General features: G+C 39.6%; 1 protein-coding gene across 2 annotated transcripts in view; it reads left to right on the top strand.

The window, feature by feature from the left end:
• The window catches only part of LOC124362862 (sialin), a 47904-nt gene extending 34232 nt beyond the window's left edge, over positions 1 to 13672 (top strand). For both annotated transcript variants that reach the window (XM_046817722.1, XM_046817723.1), the window contains exons 6-10: positions 1703 to 1849; positions 9612 to 9744; positions 9947 to 10102; positions 12830 to 12915; positions 13192 to 13672. In XM_046817722.1, the coding sequence (XP_046673678.1) occupies positions 1703 to 1849; positions 9612 to 9744; positions 9947 to 10102; positions 12830 to 12915; positions 13192 to 13428 (759 nt within the window). In that variant the 3' untranslated portion in view covers positions 13429 to 13672. The remainder of the gene's footprint in view (positions 1 to 1702; positions 1850 to 9611; positions 9745 to 9946; positions 10103 to 12829; positions 12916 to 13191) is intronic.
• Positions 13673 to 19750: the final 6078 nt, after the last annotated feature.

Below are 19750 nucleotides of genomic sequence, written 5' to 3'. Positions count from 1 at the left end.
CCGGATCCCCCAAATTTCCAATTTTTTCAGTTACTTTTTTAGTAAACGATTATTATTTAAATAATTCAGTATTACTGACATGTACTGCTGAAAGACCATTCGCAACATAGAAATAGGTCAGGAACTTTTTAAGCAACAAAATGGGGGCCTTACTTTCTGTCCACTACAGAAAAATATTAACTATCTTGATCCCCTAAAATTTTTGTTCTGGCTATATTCTTGATCCATAGATTAGTATTTAATAAATTCTTGGAATACCTTCATTCTACAATAAACCCAACAGTAGTAATAGAACGATAGGCTTTATTGCTATTAACAAATGGGTTTCATAGATTTCCTATTAGATTACAGGTATCCCATTTCATACAATAAATTATTATGCTGCATGGTTGGATTACTAAACTCATCAGCACTGTAATAAATATCATGGATTAAACAGGACCATCAATTTAACATTGTTGTTTTTTTTTAAAAAGTTGAAGAATCTATGCTTTTATTATTTCCATGAACATATCTGACTATTTTAGTTACGAATTATGCAACAAATATACATCCATTTATAACTGTCATGATTCCTGTCACTTTGAGATGCCACTAAGATGAAATAACAAATAAACAACCAAACAGTCCAACACATAAAAAGCTTTTTTCAGTAATGTTGATTTTACATTATTTCAAAATGGAAAACTTGAATTATGTATGATTATGTTGGAACTCTTAATATTGTGTTTAATGTGGTAATTTTCTAGTCATAAAATGTATTTTGGATTTCTATGGTAGTAAAAATTCAGACAACCTACATTACTTTTCTTCTTTAGTTTTCTACTAAAAGACAAACTTTTTCTCACGTTCATATATGTTTCAATTGAAATCAAAGATACTTTTTTCCAGATTTGACATATTGTTATTCCAGAATCTGGTTGCAAAAAAACGCTGATTTGCATTTGAAAACTGAAAATGCTATCTTAAATTCCAGTTACATAGAAAAAACTTCTACCTTCTGTACATTTATTAACACATTCACTACCAGAAATTACAGTAATAGTGATTGGTAACATTCACAATATATGACTGTTGGTAGTCAAAGTGGTAAATAATTGTTTCTTCACTAATTTAGTTTTGAACTTAACATAATTTGTTATCATAAGTAGTTGCTAAATATTTCCACACAGATGTAAGTTTGTATCACAATTATAATCTAGGAAATATTATATCAGCTGCTTATGTAACGAACATTGTTATGAATACTAATTTATTTTGCTTAATCTGAGCATGATATAGAGTTTTTGTGAACCTTCATATAAATGTTAACACTTTCACAGTTAAAATTAGGAAATAATTCCATTTAGGAACTAAGTAAGATGAATTAAACTTTTACTCCTAGAAACTTCAATATTAGTTTTAACCACTCAGATAATGTAGGTCTTTGATTAAATTTTCAATTTAATGTTTGGTGTTTTTGTTGAAAGTTTTATTTGAAAAATAATCTAAGTATTGAATTTAATACTGCCAAAAACAATGACAATTTTAATATAGAATTAATTTATACACATTTATTCAAATATATTCCACATTAAAATTCGATTTGGGGAAATAAAGCGTTTTAAAATTTAAACTATACAATAAAAATAAAAATTATTTCATTCCTAGAACATTACGCATGATATAAAACTAAGTTATTATAATTAGAAACATATTTCAGATGGCGATTCCTTGGAAACCAATAGCACTTTCTGTGCCAGTGTACATGGTGATAATAGCCCAGTGGGGAGGAGGGTGGGGGCTCTTCACCCTCATGACCCAAGCCCCCACATACTTCAGTGTCATTCTGGGGTGGAACATTAAAATGGTAAGTCACATAAGTACAAAAACATGTTTTATCTCTACACTACTTCTTTTATCAGTTGTGTATAACAAATACTAGATGTCACACTTATTGCCATGTAAATGGTTTGACTCCCTCCTCCCCCCCTCCTTTCTCTTGCAGTAGTTATACATTTTATTAGATCTGTTTAACATGTTGACTGTAGCAGATCCCTCAAGGCACAGAGGCACACAGAGAGTACTTAACCTTTTAGTGAGTATGAAAAAATTCATTTAAATAGTAATCACGTCGTATGACGTGGGTTTTATATTTTAAAAAGTTATGTTAACATCGTTAACAAAATAATACTCTATAATGAATTATACACTGTTAATATGCAATAGTTAATAAAATAATATGCTAATAAAAGATAAGTGACTATGCTTTCAACCATTCATAAACACGAAATGGTACCAACAGAAAAGTTTGGAAAAATCACAAACAAACCAGCATCTGCTTGTGACTACAATAAAAAGATGGGGTCTGTCGACAAGGGAGATATGATAATATCCTTCAACGATAGTTCAAGGAAAACTACTAAATGGTACCACAAGTTATTTTTTCACTTGGTGGATGTCACTGTGCTCAATGCACATTACATGCATAAAATAGCATGGGGATATAATCCAACATGGCCGACTAGTGCATAAAAAGTGTTAATCAGCTCCAGGAAAAGTGTTATTTTTGTTGTGAATTAGGACAAACCAACAAAAGTTTCTATTCTCATCAACACCACCAAGTACTGTGAGTCATATTATACTAAGATACTTAAAAAATCACTTACCATTCTGAAGAAATATTAACATAACTCAGACACTCAAGAGCTCTGGCCTACTTTTAATAAGTTGTAACATCAAGAGTTTATTATAAACAGATAATTATACCTCTAAGTTCAGAGGACTAATCTTGCTAAGGAAAACTAACACATTTCTAAGCTACTAACTCAATGAAGCTTAACTTATCACAACAAAAAGAAAACAAATCATATACAGTGACGTCACAGGAATTGCCAACACTCAATTGGTTTGGAACACATCACCTGATCCAAACACACATCGAACTTCCACATCCAAAGTGTTGACACACAGCTGCCTGGCCACCTGTAACTAGAGCACTGACCCAGACACTGTGTCAGCACTGTCAGCGCTGACCTACAGCAATTCAGCCAGCTGCTGTACTGCACAATCTATAAATTATGACGTCATAAAACTGCCAACATACAACTGGCTCATTACACGTCACACTGCTATTCGTTAACTGAAGCACATCACTGCCAACACAATCTCACAGGTGTCACACTACATATTGTGTCAAGGCCGCTGCGACCTGAATTCCGTGTCAGCAGTGCTGATCCACCACAACACTTCTCAACTAACTGCAGAATAATACTCTAAGAATTGTTGTATTGTACTGCTGATGTCATAGTTTTGACATTGTTATATAGGATCATTAATATATAAGCCTCTTATACAGTATTATTTGCATAGAGGTAGCTTTATTACCATCTGTCATACTCAACATTTCATTAACTGCTACTTACAATACCATTCCATATTGCATATTTACAGTATAGCATGACAAGTTGCAGAACTTATAAACAGCAAATTTTAAAACCATATCCCTTACTACTATTGTTTTTTTTTTTTTTTTTTAATCTGTGTCTGCTGTAACTATGTCCAAATACCCCTGTGGAATTTGTTCTATAGGATTCAAACATCTTGGTATATACTGTAATGGGCAGTGTAAATCCTGGTATCACTCCAGATGTCTAAACTGGCCAGACAGCAGGCTCAAGAAAATGGGAAAATCTGAGGTTGACTTGTGGAAGTGTAACAGTTGTTTAAACAAAACTGACATCAGCAATGATATCATTGACCTAGAGAAAAAAATTCATGACTTAACAGTAGTAGATAGCCTGGATCATGAAACGTCACTCACTCTGGCTGCTGAGGTAGGTAATGCTTTATTGAATGAAAATATGCTTTTAAAACAAGAATTACATGAACTTAAGGCAAAAGCAGGTGAAGGCATATTGGAGATTGAAGCAGCTGAAATCATAACCTGCAACAAGACATAATTTATTTAAACAAAAAACTTGACAAAGAACTCTCTATCAATCAGGACTTGCTAGTACAAGCTGAAAATGACAAAAATCATTACTCCATTACTATTACTGACTTAAATTCCAAAAAGTCCGAACTTGAAGACAAAATTAAGCGGTTAACCACAAAATTAGATGAGCTTAGTCAGAAAGCTACCTGTGACGAGGTTGAAAGAAATGGTCTAAGGACAAGGATTGTTGACTTGGTTGCTAGAGAGGAAAGCTTAAGCTTGCAGGTCAATGAGAAAGGCAAAATGATTAGCTTGATGAAGACTGAATCTGAAGAACTTGTAATGAAGATCTCTGATCTGGAAGGTGCAGTAAGGGCTTAACTAAGATCTTTTCTTGGTAACATAAAGTAAAAAATTAAGCTAAACATTTGTCAAAACATCGAACATGACATGCCACAGAAGCAGTACAGTCCAAAAACATTTGTAATGCCTTCAATTCTTTGTCCCCCTTCAAATAACCTGCTTTCATCTCCAATTTCTTCTACCTTCGTGACACTGACTGTACCTGGATTAGACAGTCAAACCTCGTCAAAGAAACTGACCCAAGCTGAAACAGGAGGAGACAGACAAACCTCACCTAAAAAACTAATTCAATCCATAACAGGAGACAGACTAACATTGTCAACAGGACTGACCCAAGCCAAAACAGGAGGAGACAGACAAACCTCACCGAAAAAACTGATTCAATCCATAACAGAAGAAGACAGACCAACATCGTCAACAAGACTGACCCAGGTCGAAACAAGAGGAGACAGACAAATCTCACCTAAAAAACTGAACTGGGACAAAAACTCTTCACAAGAACAAGGGACCAATCTTGGACAAAAGATGCCTTTACCTCCTTACACAGCAAAGCAGTTAGCATTTGGGGAGACGTTAGAGGAGTTCTTTCTGAAAAATATTGAGGACGCTTTATCGTTCAGAAATGATTCCTCTCTTATACCTACAAAGAGATTTTCCTGGGCTATCAATTCAAACATGGAAAATGTGTCAACTACAAGAAATCCCAGCCTCAAAGATCAAGAAAACAAAATCTCTGTTTGTCAACGGTCCAATGACTCTGAACTCAGGCAAGATATTCCACAATCTGAAGAAACTTCCACCCAAACCCTAGTCACATCACCCCTTATAAAACCAATCAAGTCCCACAACATTCAGCATTTTTTAGATCCCATTCAGAGAAAAAAAACTCAAGACAAAACGTTTGTAAACTCAACTTGAGCCACAACAGTCTTTCATCACGGCAGAATACAGTAGTCTTTCATCTAAATGTTGACAGACTTGGTAACAAAATTGACAGATTGAACAATCTCTTAGATTTGGATAAACCTGACTTTGTTGTACTCACAGAACATGGACTGAATCTGACTACTCTGGAAAACGTGTGCTTGCTAAATTACATTTTGGTTGCTGCATACTGCAGAGAAAATCACCTGAAAGGGGGTGTAGCCATATACAAAAGCAAAAATATGGCTAATGAGGCAGAATGTTTCGACTTAAGCAGCCATTGTGAAGAGCTCTGTTGCGAAATGTGTGCGGTAAAGGTAACTTTGGATAGGAGAAGACATCTTAACATACTTGGAATTTACCGTCCCCCAAATGCTTCTCTTGACATCTCATTGTTGCACTTAGCTGATGCACTAGAGAAAATACCCACAAACAACAGTAGGATCTGCATTTTCGGAGACTTCAACATCAACAACTTAACAACTTCAAGAGAGAATACGGCTCTATGTGAAATGCTTGCTTCTCTGAATATCTCAAGATTACCACTACCCCCTACCAGAATAACTAGTACCTCTGCCACCTCCATCGATCTTGTATGCACCAACCTAAAGCCTTATGAAGTAAGAGTTCAAGTAACAAACACAGGCATTTCTGATCATACTAGACAGCTGTGTTTCTTGGAAGTTCCATCTCGCCTTAAAAAGTCTTCAACCTCAATTAGAAGGCACTTAAATGAAGACAATCTTTCACATCTGAAAAGCCTGCTTGCACTGCAATCATGGGAAAGAGTCTACCAAGAAAAAATTGCAGAACGTGCCTACTCTAACTTTATAGCCACTTTTTCAGCTGCTCTGGACATTGCCTGTCCTCTTAAGACGTCTCGAAGAAAACCAACCGGAACCAAGCCTCAAGTAACCTACCATCCAGATGCTATAGAGCTCAGGAAAAGCTTCATTGAGGCTCAAGAAAGCTTTATGTCAAGCAGAAGAGAAGAGGACAAAGTCATTGCCTTTCAAAGGAAGAAGGATTACGACCTGAAACTGAGGACTTTAAGACAAGAGGCAAATGAGACCTTCATCACTAGATTCGACAACAAATCAAAAGCCATCTTGAGCATCATCAACCATGAGAGATCATCCTCTACGGAAACCCCAGTGACCACTTGGCGGCTGGAAATTTCAGGAGAGGTGGACAGTGATCTTGACAAAGTAACTGAACACTTTAATACATTTTTTGCCACTGCAGCTGAGAATTTGTTACACAATACTAACACTCGAAGATCACATGTTGCTCAGTTGAATAACTCTTTTCAAGGAGAAACACTTGCCAACTGGCCACTTGCGTCACATGAGGAGGTCTTAAATATTGTTTCTTCGCTGAAATCAACATCGTCTGCGGGGGTTGATGGTATCAACTCTAAGATGATAAAGTTTTGTATTAATGAGATTAGCAAGCCTCTCACCAACATCATTAATAAATCTCTGTCTCAGGGTGAATTTCCTACAAAATTAAAAACATCTAAAGTGTATCCTTTCCACAAAAATGGAAGCAAACAGGAGGTTCAAAATTACATACCCATATCTCTTGTTCCAACTATTTCTAAAATTATTGAAAAATAGTATTGGTAAGGCTCTTGGATCACTTAATTATCAACAACCTTCTACCTGAAAGACAACACGGTTTCATATCCGGAAAATCAACCACAAGTGCACTAATTGACCTAGTAGAACAAATACAACCTTGAGAAAGGAATCACTGTTACAAGTGTTTTTCTTGACCTCAGCAAAGCGTTTGACTCCCTAGACCACAGATTAATAATTCAAAAGATCGAATCTCTGGGCTTTGAGGGAAGCACACTGAGGTGGTTTCAAAGTTATCTCAGCGAGAGATGCCAGATAGTCGAGATAAAACAAGTGCAGTGTGGATTTGAGAGAACTGTAAGGTCAAAACCACAAATGGTCAAACGAGGTGTCCCTCAAGGTTCGGTTTTGGGCCCAGTCTTATTTGTACTTTTCACTTCAGATTTGCCAAAGTACCTCGAAAATCAATGTTATCCAATCATGTTTGCTGACGACACTGTCCTGTTGACTGGCAGTAACTCTTCTGAGCTCTTAGATATTAACACCTATATTGCAGTGGGCATGGCACAACAGTATTGTGATAGCAATGATCTTGTTTTTAACTCCTCTAAGACAAAACTCCTAGCACTGGGAAGGCTGAAAGATGAGTTGACTGAGCCTCCAGACTTACAAAGGGTTGGGACAACCAAACATTTGGGTGTTATACTGGATGAAAGTCTTTCCTGGAAAGATCATGTAGATCAGTTATGCTCTAGACTCAAATCTGCAGTTTTTGCATTGAAGAGAATCAAGGCAGTAGCCACATCAACTGCAACAAAAACTGCATATCATGCCATCTTTGAATCCCACCTTCGCTATGGGATAATCCTCTGGGGAGGCTCTAAAATGGACAACTTTGAACGAGTCCTTATTGCGCAGAAGTGTGCTGTTCAGGTCATGGCTGGTCTTGAACCTCGGGATAGCTGTAGAGAAGCCTTCGTTTCTTGGAATTCTCACAGTGGTGTCCATCTACATCATCGAGGTCATCAATCACGCAGCCTCACGTGGGAACTTTCCCAGAATGAGTGCTGTCCATGATCATCACACGTGACATGGTAATGACTTCTCCCTACCGATACACAGGACAGCACTTTTCTCCAAGAAACCTTGCTACGCTGGGGCAAAGCTGTTCAACTTACTTCCTCAAGACTTCAAAAATTGTGACTCTAAAACCTTAAAAAGAAGACTGCTAAATTGGCTCAAAGGCAGATCCATCTACACCCTTGACGAGTTCAAGACTTCAAAAAACAATTTTCATTAAAACATGATGACATGTAATGTAAATTATTTCATATTGTAATACCTTGACACCTATTCTTTTCTTGACGAAATTTAATAAAGTTTTCTGATTTCTGATAGCATGTGTTGCCAATAAAAAGCAGTCTTTCAGTGATTTTAGACTGAATCTCATAAGGCAACTATTGGAGGCCCATTCTGTACCAAGCACAAAAGAAATTCAACATCCACTAGTAGGGGGCAAGAATCCAACACGCCTTGTTGAGCGGCATTTTCCTATGCCTTTGCCGTTCAGTGGAGAGCGGAAGAAGAAGATTCAGCGCCAATGTTTTGTCTGCAACAACACTAAAATAAGACTCAAGCAAAGAAAAGACACGTCATATGAATGTAAAGACTGTAAAGTGGCATTGTGCATTCATCCATGTTTTGCTGAGTACCACACAAAAAAAATTTCTAATGTCATATTAAGTGTTTGAAAGTTGTAAAAAATTTAAAAAAAAACCTTAAAAAAAATTATAATTTACAATGTGTTTTTGGCTTAAGATTACTCAGTATCTTGAAGGTCCACAGTGAAGGTGTTAAAAGGCAGGATAAAACCATTATATCTGATCCAATTTTGTGATATACACTCTGTTTGAAGTAACTAAATGCTACAATACTAAACCATTAAGATGTTTTTATTGGTAATAATTATGCCCATATTTAGTAATTATACGCCCTTGTGCCATCAGTCTCTTACCACCCCCCATTCCTCCCCACTCCTTCCCATCACCCACCATCCGCCACCCTCATTCAGACAATGTAATAATAGTCTGACTCATGAGTAATATAACATAACATATTATAATTACTGTATTGTTTTTAACTATTTGAGTACAAATTTTAAAAATAAAAAATGTTCTACCCCTAAATCTTACCATACTGTGCATGAGTGCAAAATAGCACGTGTCTAAATACAGTCCTGGTTAATAAGATGTGTGTTTAGACAATATGTGGTATAATATTATTTAATTTTCCAATATTCTAGCCTCTATCTCTAAATACAATGTTACTTTAATTCTGCTGTATGTCTACTATTTGGTGTATTAAATAAATAGAGCAGGATAATGTTTAGAGTATGGTTGTCTTATTGGAAAAAGATAAGGGAAGGCGGACCATTTTATATCAATCATTTTTCAATAAGAAAATGTCAAGAAAGAAAATGTATATTCAAAGAAAGAATTATAAACAGAATTTCTTAAGAATAATTCTAATTGTGAAGTGCCACAATTTCTATTTTTGGTATCAAAAGTGGTATCATCTTCAAACAAATAGGTTTTATATAGAAATTTCTTTTCAAAAACACTGGTCGTTCTGATTCTGGTTCGCCAAGTTTCATAAAAATACCATAAAACTCCATTTATGACTTTCAAAATAATGTGTAATGCATAAATCATGATGAGAATGGACTATTTAATATAAACAGTGGCCATGTAAGTCTTTGATCTCATGCAATTTTAGCAATTGAAAGAATTTTGTTTGGACAATTTTTAATCTGAACATTGGTATTTCAGGCAGGAATCTGGTCTGGCATCCCTCACTTATGTCGGTGGCTCTTTGCTCTTGGCTTTGGCATCTTTGCAGATTATCTACTTCGCAACAAGAAATTGTCCAGAACAAATGTACGCAAACTGGCTGTATTATTTAGTAAGTTTTTTTCAAATGGAAAGTATAAATTTTGTATTGAAAAAGTTAACCGCAGTTATTTTCAACTGCAAATACAATTAAATAAATCGGTTCTTTACTTATTATTGTACTAATAACTGTAATCCAGAAGAAAGGGTTAACAGATTGATCGTTAGTAAAGGTCAATGCAACTTCATTAGTATAAAATGGTCGATATGTGCAGGTAACGTACTTCAGGGGCTGTTGGTGATTGGACTAGCCTACTCCGACTGTAACTCCACAGCTGCCATACTGTTCCTGGTTGTAGCCACCGGAGTGCACGGTGCTGTCACATCTGGCCCTCTCTCCAATGTCGTCGATATCAGCCCTAACTTTGCCAGTTAGTTCTTGTCATTTTATTAACACTTAGGCACATATCGTTATGTCAAAAACTTGTACAATTTTATTACAATTGTATTTATAAATTTACATCGCTATTATATTCTTTTCAAACTAATTTCAAAGCTGGATTGTTAGTTGTAGAGGCTTAGAGCACATGACAAAATGGAAACCATCTTTTTAGTACCATTAACTAGAATCAATTTTATTGATAACTTTAATTTTAATTTTTATAACTTGACCCGCCATAATACTATTTTTTGAGATTCATATTTCTTATTTTAGTTCTAACGTATAAGGCTAACATTGTAAATAATTTTAAAAAGTATCAAAAATTAAATGTTGTAATTACATTTTAAAATAGATTTCTATTTCAACTGTAAATATATTTAAGATGTTTTAAATATTTAGCTTTCAATGTCATAACTTATAGTTATCATATGTTAAGAATTTCATGTTATCTTCCTAAACTTCTTTTTTTTACGTGTGATATATTATTGTAACAGATTTCCTACAAAAGGATGGTTTTAGAATGTAATTTTGTTTTATTTTATTTTATTATTACTTGTTTCCAATGGTTTAACATTTTACAGAAAATTATAACAACAAACAAATTAAATATATAATATTAAACCAACAATGCACACTGAATCTTAAAGTCCACGCAAAAACAGTCTAGGTAGGTAATGAATTATGCAGTATAATTTTAATTAAATATCAAATAATTAACAAATCAACAATTTTGCATCAATTTAACAACAGGCTAACAAACTTTCAGGAAACTGATTGGAAAAATAAAGAACTCTAAATAAAAAATAGAATTTGAGATCGAGCTGGACAAACAAACATTCAAAGTTTGCAGGTGTTGTAATTAGGCGAGAGGACATTTCATTGCTGAATGCTATCATGAATATTACATTCTGAGATGTAAAAGAAGACCCATCTCAACGATAGATTTTGTGAAAGACAGGACCAATTTCCAAATCAGATACATCAGCTGTAAAGTTGGTTTCGGTAAGTGCAACAAGATCATATGTACAGGAGAACAGAAAAGCTTGTATTTTAGTGAGTGGATTTGAGCTTGTTAACATTTTAATAGTACAGTAAGGCAGAATCTCCGTTGGTTTTGACTTCTTTTTTTTTGCTACAGTACGAGAAACACCATTGATGTATTTTTTTGTGATATCAGGTTCGCCATTCTCAATGTGATTCTTTAATTCTTCATGTAGATTGTTCAAGAAGCTTCGCTCATTAGGTGTTTTATCATTGGACATTGCTACTTTTGCTAATGATTTATCTATCTCAGGTATAGAGCTAGCATTCCAATTTTTTGACAGGTGTAAGGCCAATTTTCTGGATTTCAGTATGATCTTTATTGGACGGAGTCCTGTAGAAGTAGGTTTCCCAATGTAAAAGAAAGTTCAGACATCATCAGGAGATAAATTTGCTGATGACAACATACTAAGCAATTTGGATTTGTCATGCTCGTTTTTATCAGTATTGTTGGGATCATTATACTCTGGAACTGTATAGATGATTATATTATTCCTCCTGTTTTGTCACTCATTGATCTCAGCTATTACAGCATCAGGGGAGTTGGTGACCGTGGTTGCGGCACTGCTTTGGAGGGAATCTTCAAGAGCTTTAATTCTATCTTCATTTGAGGAGACACGCTGAATTAGGAATTCCAGGTGTTTATTTAGGTGGTTAACGTCAGTAACGAGTGTATTAACTTTTTCTGGAAGGAGGATGAGGAAACCAACCTTATTGGATAATTCAGATATAGTTGAATTTAATAAAGATAGCTGGGTAAAAGGTGCTCTAATCGTCTACTGACCAGCGTCCTGAACATAACAATATAGTGACGAAACATGAAAATAACTTGACAGTATTAATTTTAAGTTATTAAGAAACTACTGCGGTTTTTGTTACCAAATTAAGGATTTTGCAGGTTTTAAACCCAACTTTTGGACATCGCATTGTTGAAAGAGATTTTAAACATTATCTACATAGTTGGAAATAAAACCATAAATATAAGTCGTAGCCTAACATAAAACAAGCTCACAATTTTTTATTTTATGACGAACTTTCTTTTTTATTTATATTTATATTGAATTATTTTATATCAACTTACATATAAAACCTAAGATTAAGTGGTAAAATTGGACTTCATTATGAGATTCCACTTTTTTTACACTCTTACTCTTGTTTATTGGAGGTTTTCTTCCTTGTGAGTTTCTTGAAACATGAAGTAAGATTAGTTCCTACAGCATTTTTTACTATCAACTATTTTTAAATTTTAAAATGTCATGTAATTCCTTTCCCGTACTCCACTTCACTAATCAAATGAATACTAAAGTGAAGTAAATAGCAGAGCACCATGGGAAGTTATATGACTTACCTGAGCATTCTCATTAGATGTAGCGGAATTTTAAACCAACCATGGTTGGATTTGGCAGTTTTGTTGCTAAGCCTCATTTTCAACAATATTGTACAATTCGATTTTGCGGGTTTAGAAACAAAATAACTTATAATTTGGTTTATTTTTAAATTCAGCTTGTTTCAAAGTATAAGAAATGATACATAACTACAATTTTTTTTAATTGGATTTGGAGGGTTTTGATACTAGTGCCTCAATTAACAAATTAAAATTTCAATTCTTTTACAGTACTGTAAGAAACATTTTAAAGAGATAAAAATAAATAATTGTAATTTTGTTTGTGTGTAGGTGTGTTGCAAGGTTTTGTGGGTCTATTCACAAACACTCCAGGGTTTGTGTCAGCTTACTTGGTCGGAGAACTGACTTTTGAAAATGTGAGTAAACAAGGGAGATTCAAATTCTTCTTCAGAATAGATACCCTATACCATAATCAGCTAGCTATTATTATAAATTATTTGACTTATACGAAATATAAAATTTTTTTATGTAACAGTAATAACTTTCTTTGTATCTTTCATTATAACAAAATTAATTGATTGGCTGGTTTTAAATATTGTGAAGAAGAACAATTTGTTAAATTAAAATTTTTGGTCTTTGTTTTTGTGTATGTTTGTTAACGTTGTTGTTAAATTTATATTGATTGGTTTCAGCAAACATTAGAGCGCTGGAAACTAGTCTTCTTGATAACTTCAGGAATGCTGATATCTTCTGGTGTAGTCTATCTCCTTTTTGCGGACTCTGAACTTCAGCCTTGGAACAATGGAGTAGTGGAAGGTTCAAGAGAGGAGCAAGAAGTCTTGTCAACCAAGAGAGAAATGATTACAGTGGTTCAAAACCCTAGTCGTATGTTCAATGAAAATACAGAAAGAAATGGTACTAAAAGATAAAACACCTCAATAAGTCACATAAGTTTTGTTTTTTATACTTAGACTGCCAGCGTGATAGTTATCGGTACAAAAGTCAATGTGTCATACTGACCTCAGTGTTTATTTTTATTCTTAACAGTATTACATACATATAGCTATAATTTTATTCAGAGTGTATTGTAAAAATGTACGAGTTATCCTATAAAAATTTAAAGATTATCTTGTACTATTTTTTTATATAAATTAAAGTGTTTCTATGAAAAGGAATGCATTCACTCTTCTTTTAACCAAATCTAAATTATTTAGATTATACTATTCCAAGTTTGCAGTTACAACTCCATGAATTTTTTTTTCCACAAAAAGACTCTGACAAGACTCAATAGAAGATTTTATTTCCAAGTAAACTACAACCAGTTGTTATGAAAATCTATAATGTTTATGTTTTTCTTTAAAGTGCAATTAAACCTTATTTTCTTCTTTTAGGACAAGAAACTTAGAAAATTGCACCTAGTCCTATTAGGACCTTTGTGCTGCTTCCGTAGTGACAGGATATTCTGGATGGATAAGGTTGGGGGTAGGGGCCGCCTCCTGTCGAGATTCATGAGGAAAATTTTAGGGCACTAATCTCGGAAGAAGGGAAAGCCAGCTCTGAACCAGCCTCTCCAGTCAAAACAGACAGGTGGTGGTACACCCTTATGTCTAGGCTGGCAAGAACCTTTGTCTCTTAAGGTACAAACCCTACCAACTCCAACAGTCATCTCCCGCAGTAGACTAGACCTATCGAATTACCCTTGTGCTCCAGAATCTCAACATTTGCAGCTAGTGATATGCCACTCCTGGACATCCATAAGGTTGCCCAGATTTAAGTAACACATCGGTTTTATTTAAATCTGGAAGATTCAACGGGAAGGTATAAACCAGAAAGTCAGAAGTGAATTCTCTGGGGGCAATTAAACTTAGATGCAACTTAATGCTATTTTTAAAAGTTTATTAAACATATGTTTTATTTTCCTAAGAAATACGTATAATAATCTATAATATCTGTAACAATCATGTTACCATATTCTTGCTAAATGATCACCTAGAGATGAAATTAAGGTTAGATAGTGGAATTTCTAAAAGAGATCAGAGGGAAAATTCTTAAGCCTGTCTCTGAAAACTTTAGATTTAAACGCTCTTTGGAACAACATTTGTTTTATCAATTTTTCCTTGATTGGACTCGTTTTTGATGTACCCTTGAAAATAAGATTTACAATCACGTTATTTAATTTTCTACACTTTTTTTTTTTTTTTTTTTTTTTTTTTTACGTAGGGGGAATGCATTTGCGCACGGAGTGTGGGACTCCCTTGCGGACTACCCACTAAACCCCCTACGGGCCACGGAGAGCCCAGGCCGGAAACCCTTTCGGATGACATCTTGCCTGGTCCGTGTGTCTTATGTCTCAACCAGGACAAAACTACTTGTTTCGGAAGCTAGGGGTCAGCCAGGCATCCGTCTTCACGCTTCTGATGAAGGATCGCATGTACGTGAGTGGTGACTGCATTCCAGGCGTCCTCATTTCTGCAGCATCATCTCCACAATGGTCTCTGCCGTAACATCACCAACTGTGGTGGCGAGCGTTTGCCTGGCCTCGGTGAAGCGCCCGCAAGCGAAGAAGGTGTGATGAACATCTCATCATCTTCCTCCGGGCAGTAAGCACACCGAGGCGACCTGACTTTTCCCATCCTGTAGAGGTACTTCCTAAAAGTAACCGTTGCCCCGTCAGGAACTGACACAGGTAGAAATCTATCTCCCCGTGGCCACGATCTATCCAGGATTGAAGCTCTCGAATGAGACGGAAGGTCCAGCGGCCCGTCCAATCCTTCCGTCCACCTCCGCTGCCAAACCTGCAGAGTCTCCGCCCTGGCAGCAGCCAAGGCATCCTTTCTACCCCGCTCGGCAGCCTCCCGGAAGACGGTCTGTCTCTCGATGGCCAGCAGGTCAATAGGAATCACCCCAGCCACGACCGCCCACGGCTGAACCGGAAACGTGTTTGCGATAGGCGCAGGCGACCCTAAGTGCCGCTCTTCTCTCTGTACCGATAACAGCTTTTGACTGTATCGCCTTATCCTCATGACACCGCCCCAAACCTCTGCGCCATACAGAAGGGTTGAGTTTACAGTAGACATGAGGAGGCGTCTCTTACTTGACCTAGGGCTTCCTACGTTAGCCATCAGCCTGCCGAGAGACATAACCACCTTAGAGGCTTTTGTCACACACACCGCCTGAATGTGCTCCCAATACCGAAGACGGCAGTCGAGTAACACACCCAGGTACTTCGCCGCGCAGTCCTTGTCCGAACCTCGACACCCCCCACACATTCATAGAGATCAGAGTGGGGATTCTCCGTCGAGTGAGCATAACGATTTCGGTCTTGGAGACCGCCAGCTCAAGTCCATGGCTCGTCATCCAGGCATTGACCCGAATCATTACCTGATTAAGGCGTAACTGTGCCAAGTCCGGCGTCCTCGCCGTGATGACTGCAGCCACGTCATCAGCATAACCCACGAGGTAGACGTCGTGGGGCATCTCGAGGCGAAGCAAACCATCGTATGAAACATTCCATAGGTCTGGGCCGAGAATAGACCCTTGAGCCGCACCGGCAGTGACCTCTTTTGTTCTCCTTCCGTCTTTGGTTTCATACAATAGCCGTCGGTTCTTCAGGTAGTCCTGCACAATGACCAGGAGATAGTCGGGCACACTGAAGTCCCGCTGCAACGCCTCTAGCATGTCCTCCCACCGAGCAGAGTTTAAACGCGTTTTTTACGTCAAGTGTAACCAACAGCACAATCGGCCGAGCCTGGTGACAAGCTGTTTCGGCCTGCTGGACGGCACTGATCACCTCTGTAATGGCGTTCAGAGTTGAGTGTCGCTTTCGAAAGCCATGCTGCCGGGGAGAGAGATCTCCGGCGGCTTCGATGGACGACAGCAACCTGGGTTTCAGCAACCTTTCATAGAGGCTTCCCCGCGGTGTCAAGCATACAAAGTGGCCTGTATGCCGACGGGGAGTTCGGATCACTTTTGCCTTTGCTGATCAGCGCCAACCTAGCAACCTTCCAGCGCGACGGGAAAACACACACCGCTACCAAACATGCATTAAACATGTTCAGCAGCGCAAGAGCGGATAACTCGCCGCCACAATCTTCAAAAACCTCAGCTGGAATGCCATCAGGTCCAGGAGCCTTCTTGTTGCGCATGGTAGACACCGCCCGCTACAAGCTCCTGCTCCGTAAAAATGGGAACGTCTGGTACCGGTCTCGCTACTCTCTCCTCCCGCCTTACAGGGTGACTTGGGAAGAGAGCTTCCACGATCGTCGAAATCATTCCAGCAGGCATTTCCGTGCTTTTCCCTATTCCTCCTAGCTTTTTTCGCACAAGTTTGTATCCTCTTCCCCCAAGGGTCCGAGTCCACTTCCTGGCAGAGCTCACGCCAGCATCGTGCTTTGCTCAAACGAATTGCTGCACTCAGAGCTTTCCTTAGCAGCCTTGTGCTCTGCCGACCTAGTTATAGCTTCAGGCCGGTTTTCGAGCTCGCTGCGCTCTACGTCTGCACATTAGTGCAGTTCTCCTGAGCTCGCCAATTTCGTCCGTCCACCAGAACGGCTTGACGACGGCCCCGGTAAGGTCGTTTCCGAGGCATTGACGAATTGCAAGCGTGTTCTATCAGTTTCATGGAAGAGTCGATATAAGCCTCAACCTCAGCTGTTTCAGTGGACTCGGGAAACCCGGAACACCAGCCTCGATACTACGATCTAGCTGCTCGACAAGTTTTCCCCTGTCCAGCTTAGCCAGATTCCAGCCAAGAGTGTATCGGGTATTCGCTAGCCGCGGCAGCCGATTATCGATGAGATGGAAAGCGATGAACTCGTGGTCACTAGCAGTGTAGACGTCCATCAACTCGCCATTCCGCTACTAAAGGAAACAAATCGGCCGATACCATCGTAATGTCTGGTATTGACTCACCGAGAGTGCTTCGGAAGGTCGGCCTTGTCCCTCTATTCGCGACTTCCAAATCGAGTCTCGAGACCATCTCCAAAATATGTCTTCCCCTCCACGTTAGTCACGGGCATACCCCATTCGACCGCACGGGCGTTGAAGTCACCCGCCACTATAACACGCCCAGGGACGCTTCGGAGACTGTCTTCCAGCGCTTCCAACCTTTCCAGGTACTCTCGCGCGGAGTAATTGGGGGAGAGGTACACACTGTAAATGGTAACGCTGTTCAACTTAACCCAGACATAACCGTCACCGGAACCATGACTCAGTACGCGGACCCCACGACTGTCTGCGATCCAAACAGCCGCAGTGCCGAGTCCATCGTAAAACCAAGATGAGCTGGTTTTGGTTCGGACGGGTTCACTGACGATCACTATCTGGGCTTTGGTCTCACAGGCCAGCTGTTCAAGGATTGCGTCCGCAGCGTGACATCTCTGCAGATTGGCCTGGATAAATCGGATCATTTTCGTGGCCTAGCACGGGCTTTCCTGTCGTCCAGGGCTTTCTTGAAAACCCCGCAGGCACCTGATCCTGGAACATGATCTGTCTTTGATCCAGGGTTTCCGGTACATAAGACGCAAGAAGGAGCCCCATGTGCAAACCGCCGCCTTGTGTTCGGCGCTGCCGCATTTCCAGCAGTTACTGCTCCTATCCGGTCCGGAACAGTTCCTTCCTAGTGTGTGACCGTAGCCGAGACAGCGGAAGCATCTGTCCACCTCCACACGGCCCCGAATCCGGCAGACGACCCCACCCGGACCTTGATCTTCCCCTTTTGGAGTACTGTCAAGGAGTCACTCTCGAGCAGCTCAACCACGGCCTTCCTCTGTTCTTGCCGGTTAGGCTTGAAGAGGTTAACCCTAATTTCGCCACCAAGGACAGGAAACTCCCTGCTTAGGGCGGTCCGAGATGTCGGCTTCGGTGGTCAAGGCATCCAGATCTAGGATCTCTAGCCTTGCCTTAGGAACAATGGAGCGAACATCGCCCCTGTCGCCCACCGCCTTCTGTATCGCCTCCTGGAGTTTCCTTCTGTCGTCGCATTTTGCGATTTCCAGTAATACTCCTCCCGTGACAGTCTTCTTATGTGGCGTACCACGGTGCCTGACTCTTCGGGAGTAACTCCAGCCCTCATTGCACCAAGAATCTCGGCGTATGACTTGCCAGCTTTAGGGCTTGACAATCACCACCTGCCTCCCAGGCCTGGAACGCGGGAGTTTCTCCGGCTTCTTTACTTGTGGGGGAGGTGGTGGAGGTAGGTCTTGCCTCTTCCCGCTCTTATCTACGGCCTTCGCTTTCCTTTTTTTCTTTTTTGAGACTACCGGGGCGAAACTCGCTCTCTTCTGTCTCGTTGGCAGAAGCAGGCTCTCCGGCGTCTCTCTGCCGCTTTTCCTCCCTTGGATGTTCAGGGGGACTTCCGGCCGCTCTTTTCCCAGCCGTAGTAGAGGCTGCTGCCACCATAGATGGTGATGGGGCCTGAGTCTCTTTCTCGCAACTTTCTCTCTGCAGTCTCTCCCATCGATATCTTCCAGACCTGCCAAAAATGTACCGATCAGATCTAGAGACGACTCCAGAGAGATCATGCCGTTCCTGACTGCCGTGCTTTAGGCTCTTTTGTCTCGACGTAGCTGCTCGCATGTCGAGAAGGACGTCTTTCATCCTCTTTACCTCCGTGAAGATGGTGTCCGCCGCATAACTCCATGTTCTTCCCATCGGGGGAAGCCAAGGGAAAAAAATATTTCCTGACTTCTGACTGGTGTCTCCTCCGACTGAAACTCATCAGAGACAACCGGTGTACCCGTCTCTTGTGAGGCACAGGAAGCCATGGCCTGCAGAGATGCCGAAGGCGGAGTCTCGCTATGAGGTCGCGAAGGAGGGGACCTTAATAAAACGACTACTCTTAGCAAAAACGGGTCTGCAGTACACCGAAGGGAGAGGGGGGAGAATTCTTTCTCCAACCTTTCTGTATCGTTGTCGATGGGTTTTTGCAATTCCATACTTTTAGGTTTACCAGCGCATCGTGCGACAAGGGCGGCCCGGAAAAAAATCGGGAACGGGTGTACCCTCGAGGACTGAGCCTCTACCCCAGTTCCCTGGGGCCCGACCTCCGTACTCCAGCACCGGAAACCAGACGTGCCGGGGGCCGACCGTAGCAATGCAGAGTCCGACCTCTGCATCCATGGCGCACTTCCTGACTAGGGCCCGAAGGGGCTGGCTCCTGGCGTCATACCAGAGAAAACACCATCGGCAGTGCAAAGCACACATCAGTCCCTGCGACAATTCAGGGACACTCCCCGGTTCTCCGGTATGCGC

This window comes from Homalodisca vitripennis, chromosome 5 (assembly GCF_021130785.1).
Source record: "Homalodisca vitripennis isolate AUS2020 chromosome 5, UT_GWSS_2.1, whole genome shotgun sequence".
Lineage (NCBI taxonomy): Eukaryota > Metazoa > Arthropoda > Insecta > Hemiptera > Cicadellidae > Homalodisca > Homalodisca vitripennis.
This window is presented reverse-complemented; position numbering and strand designations above follow the sequence as displayed.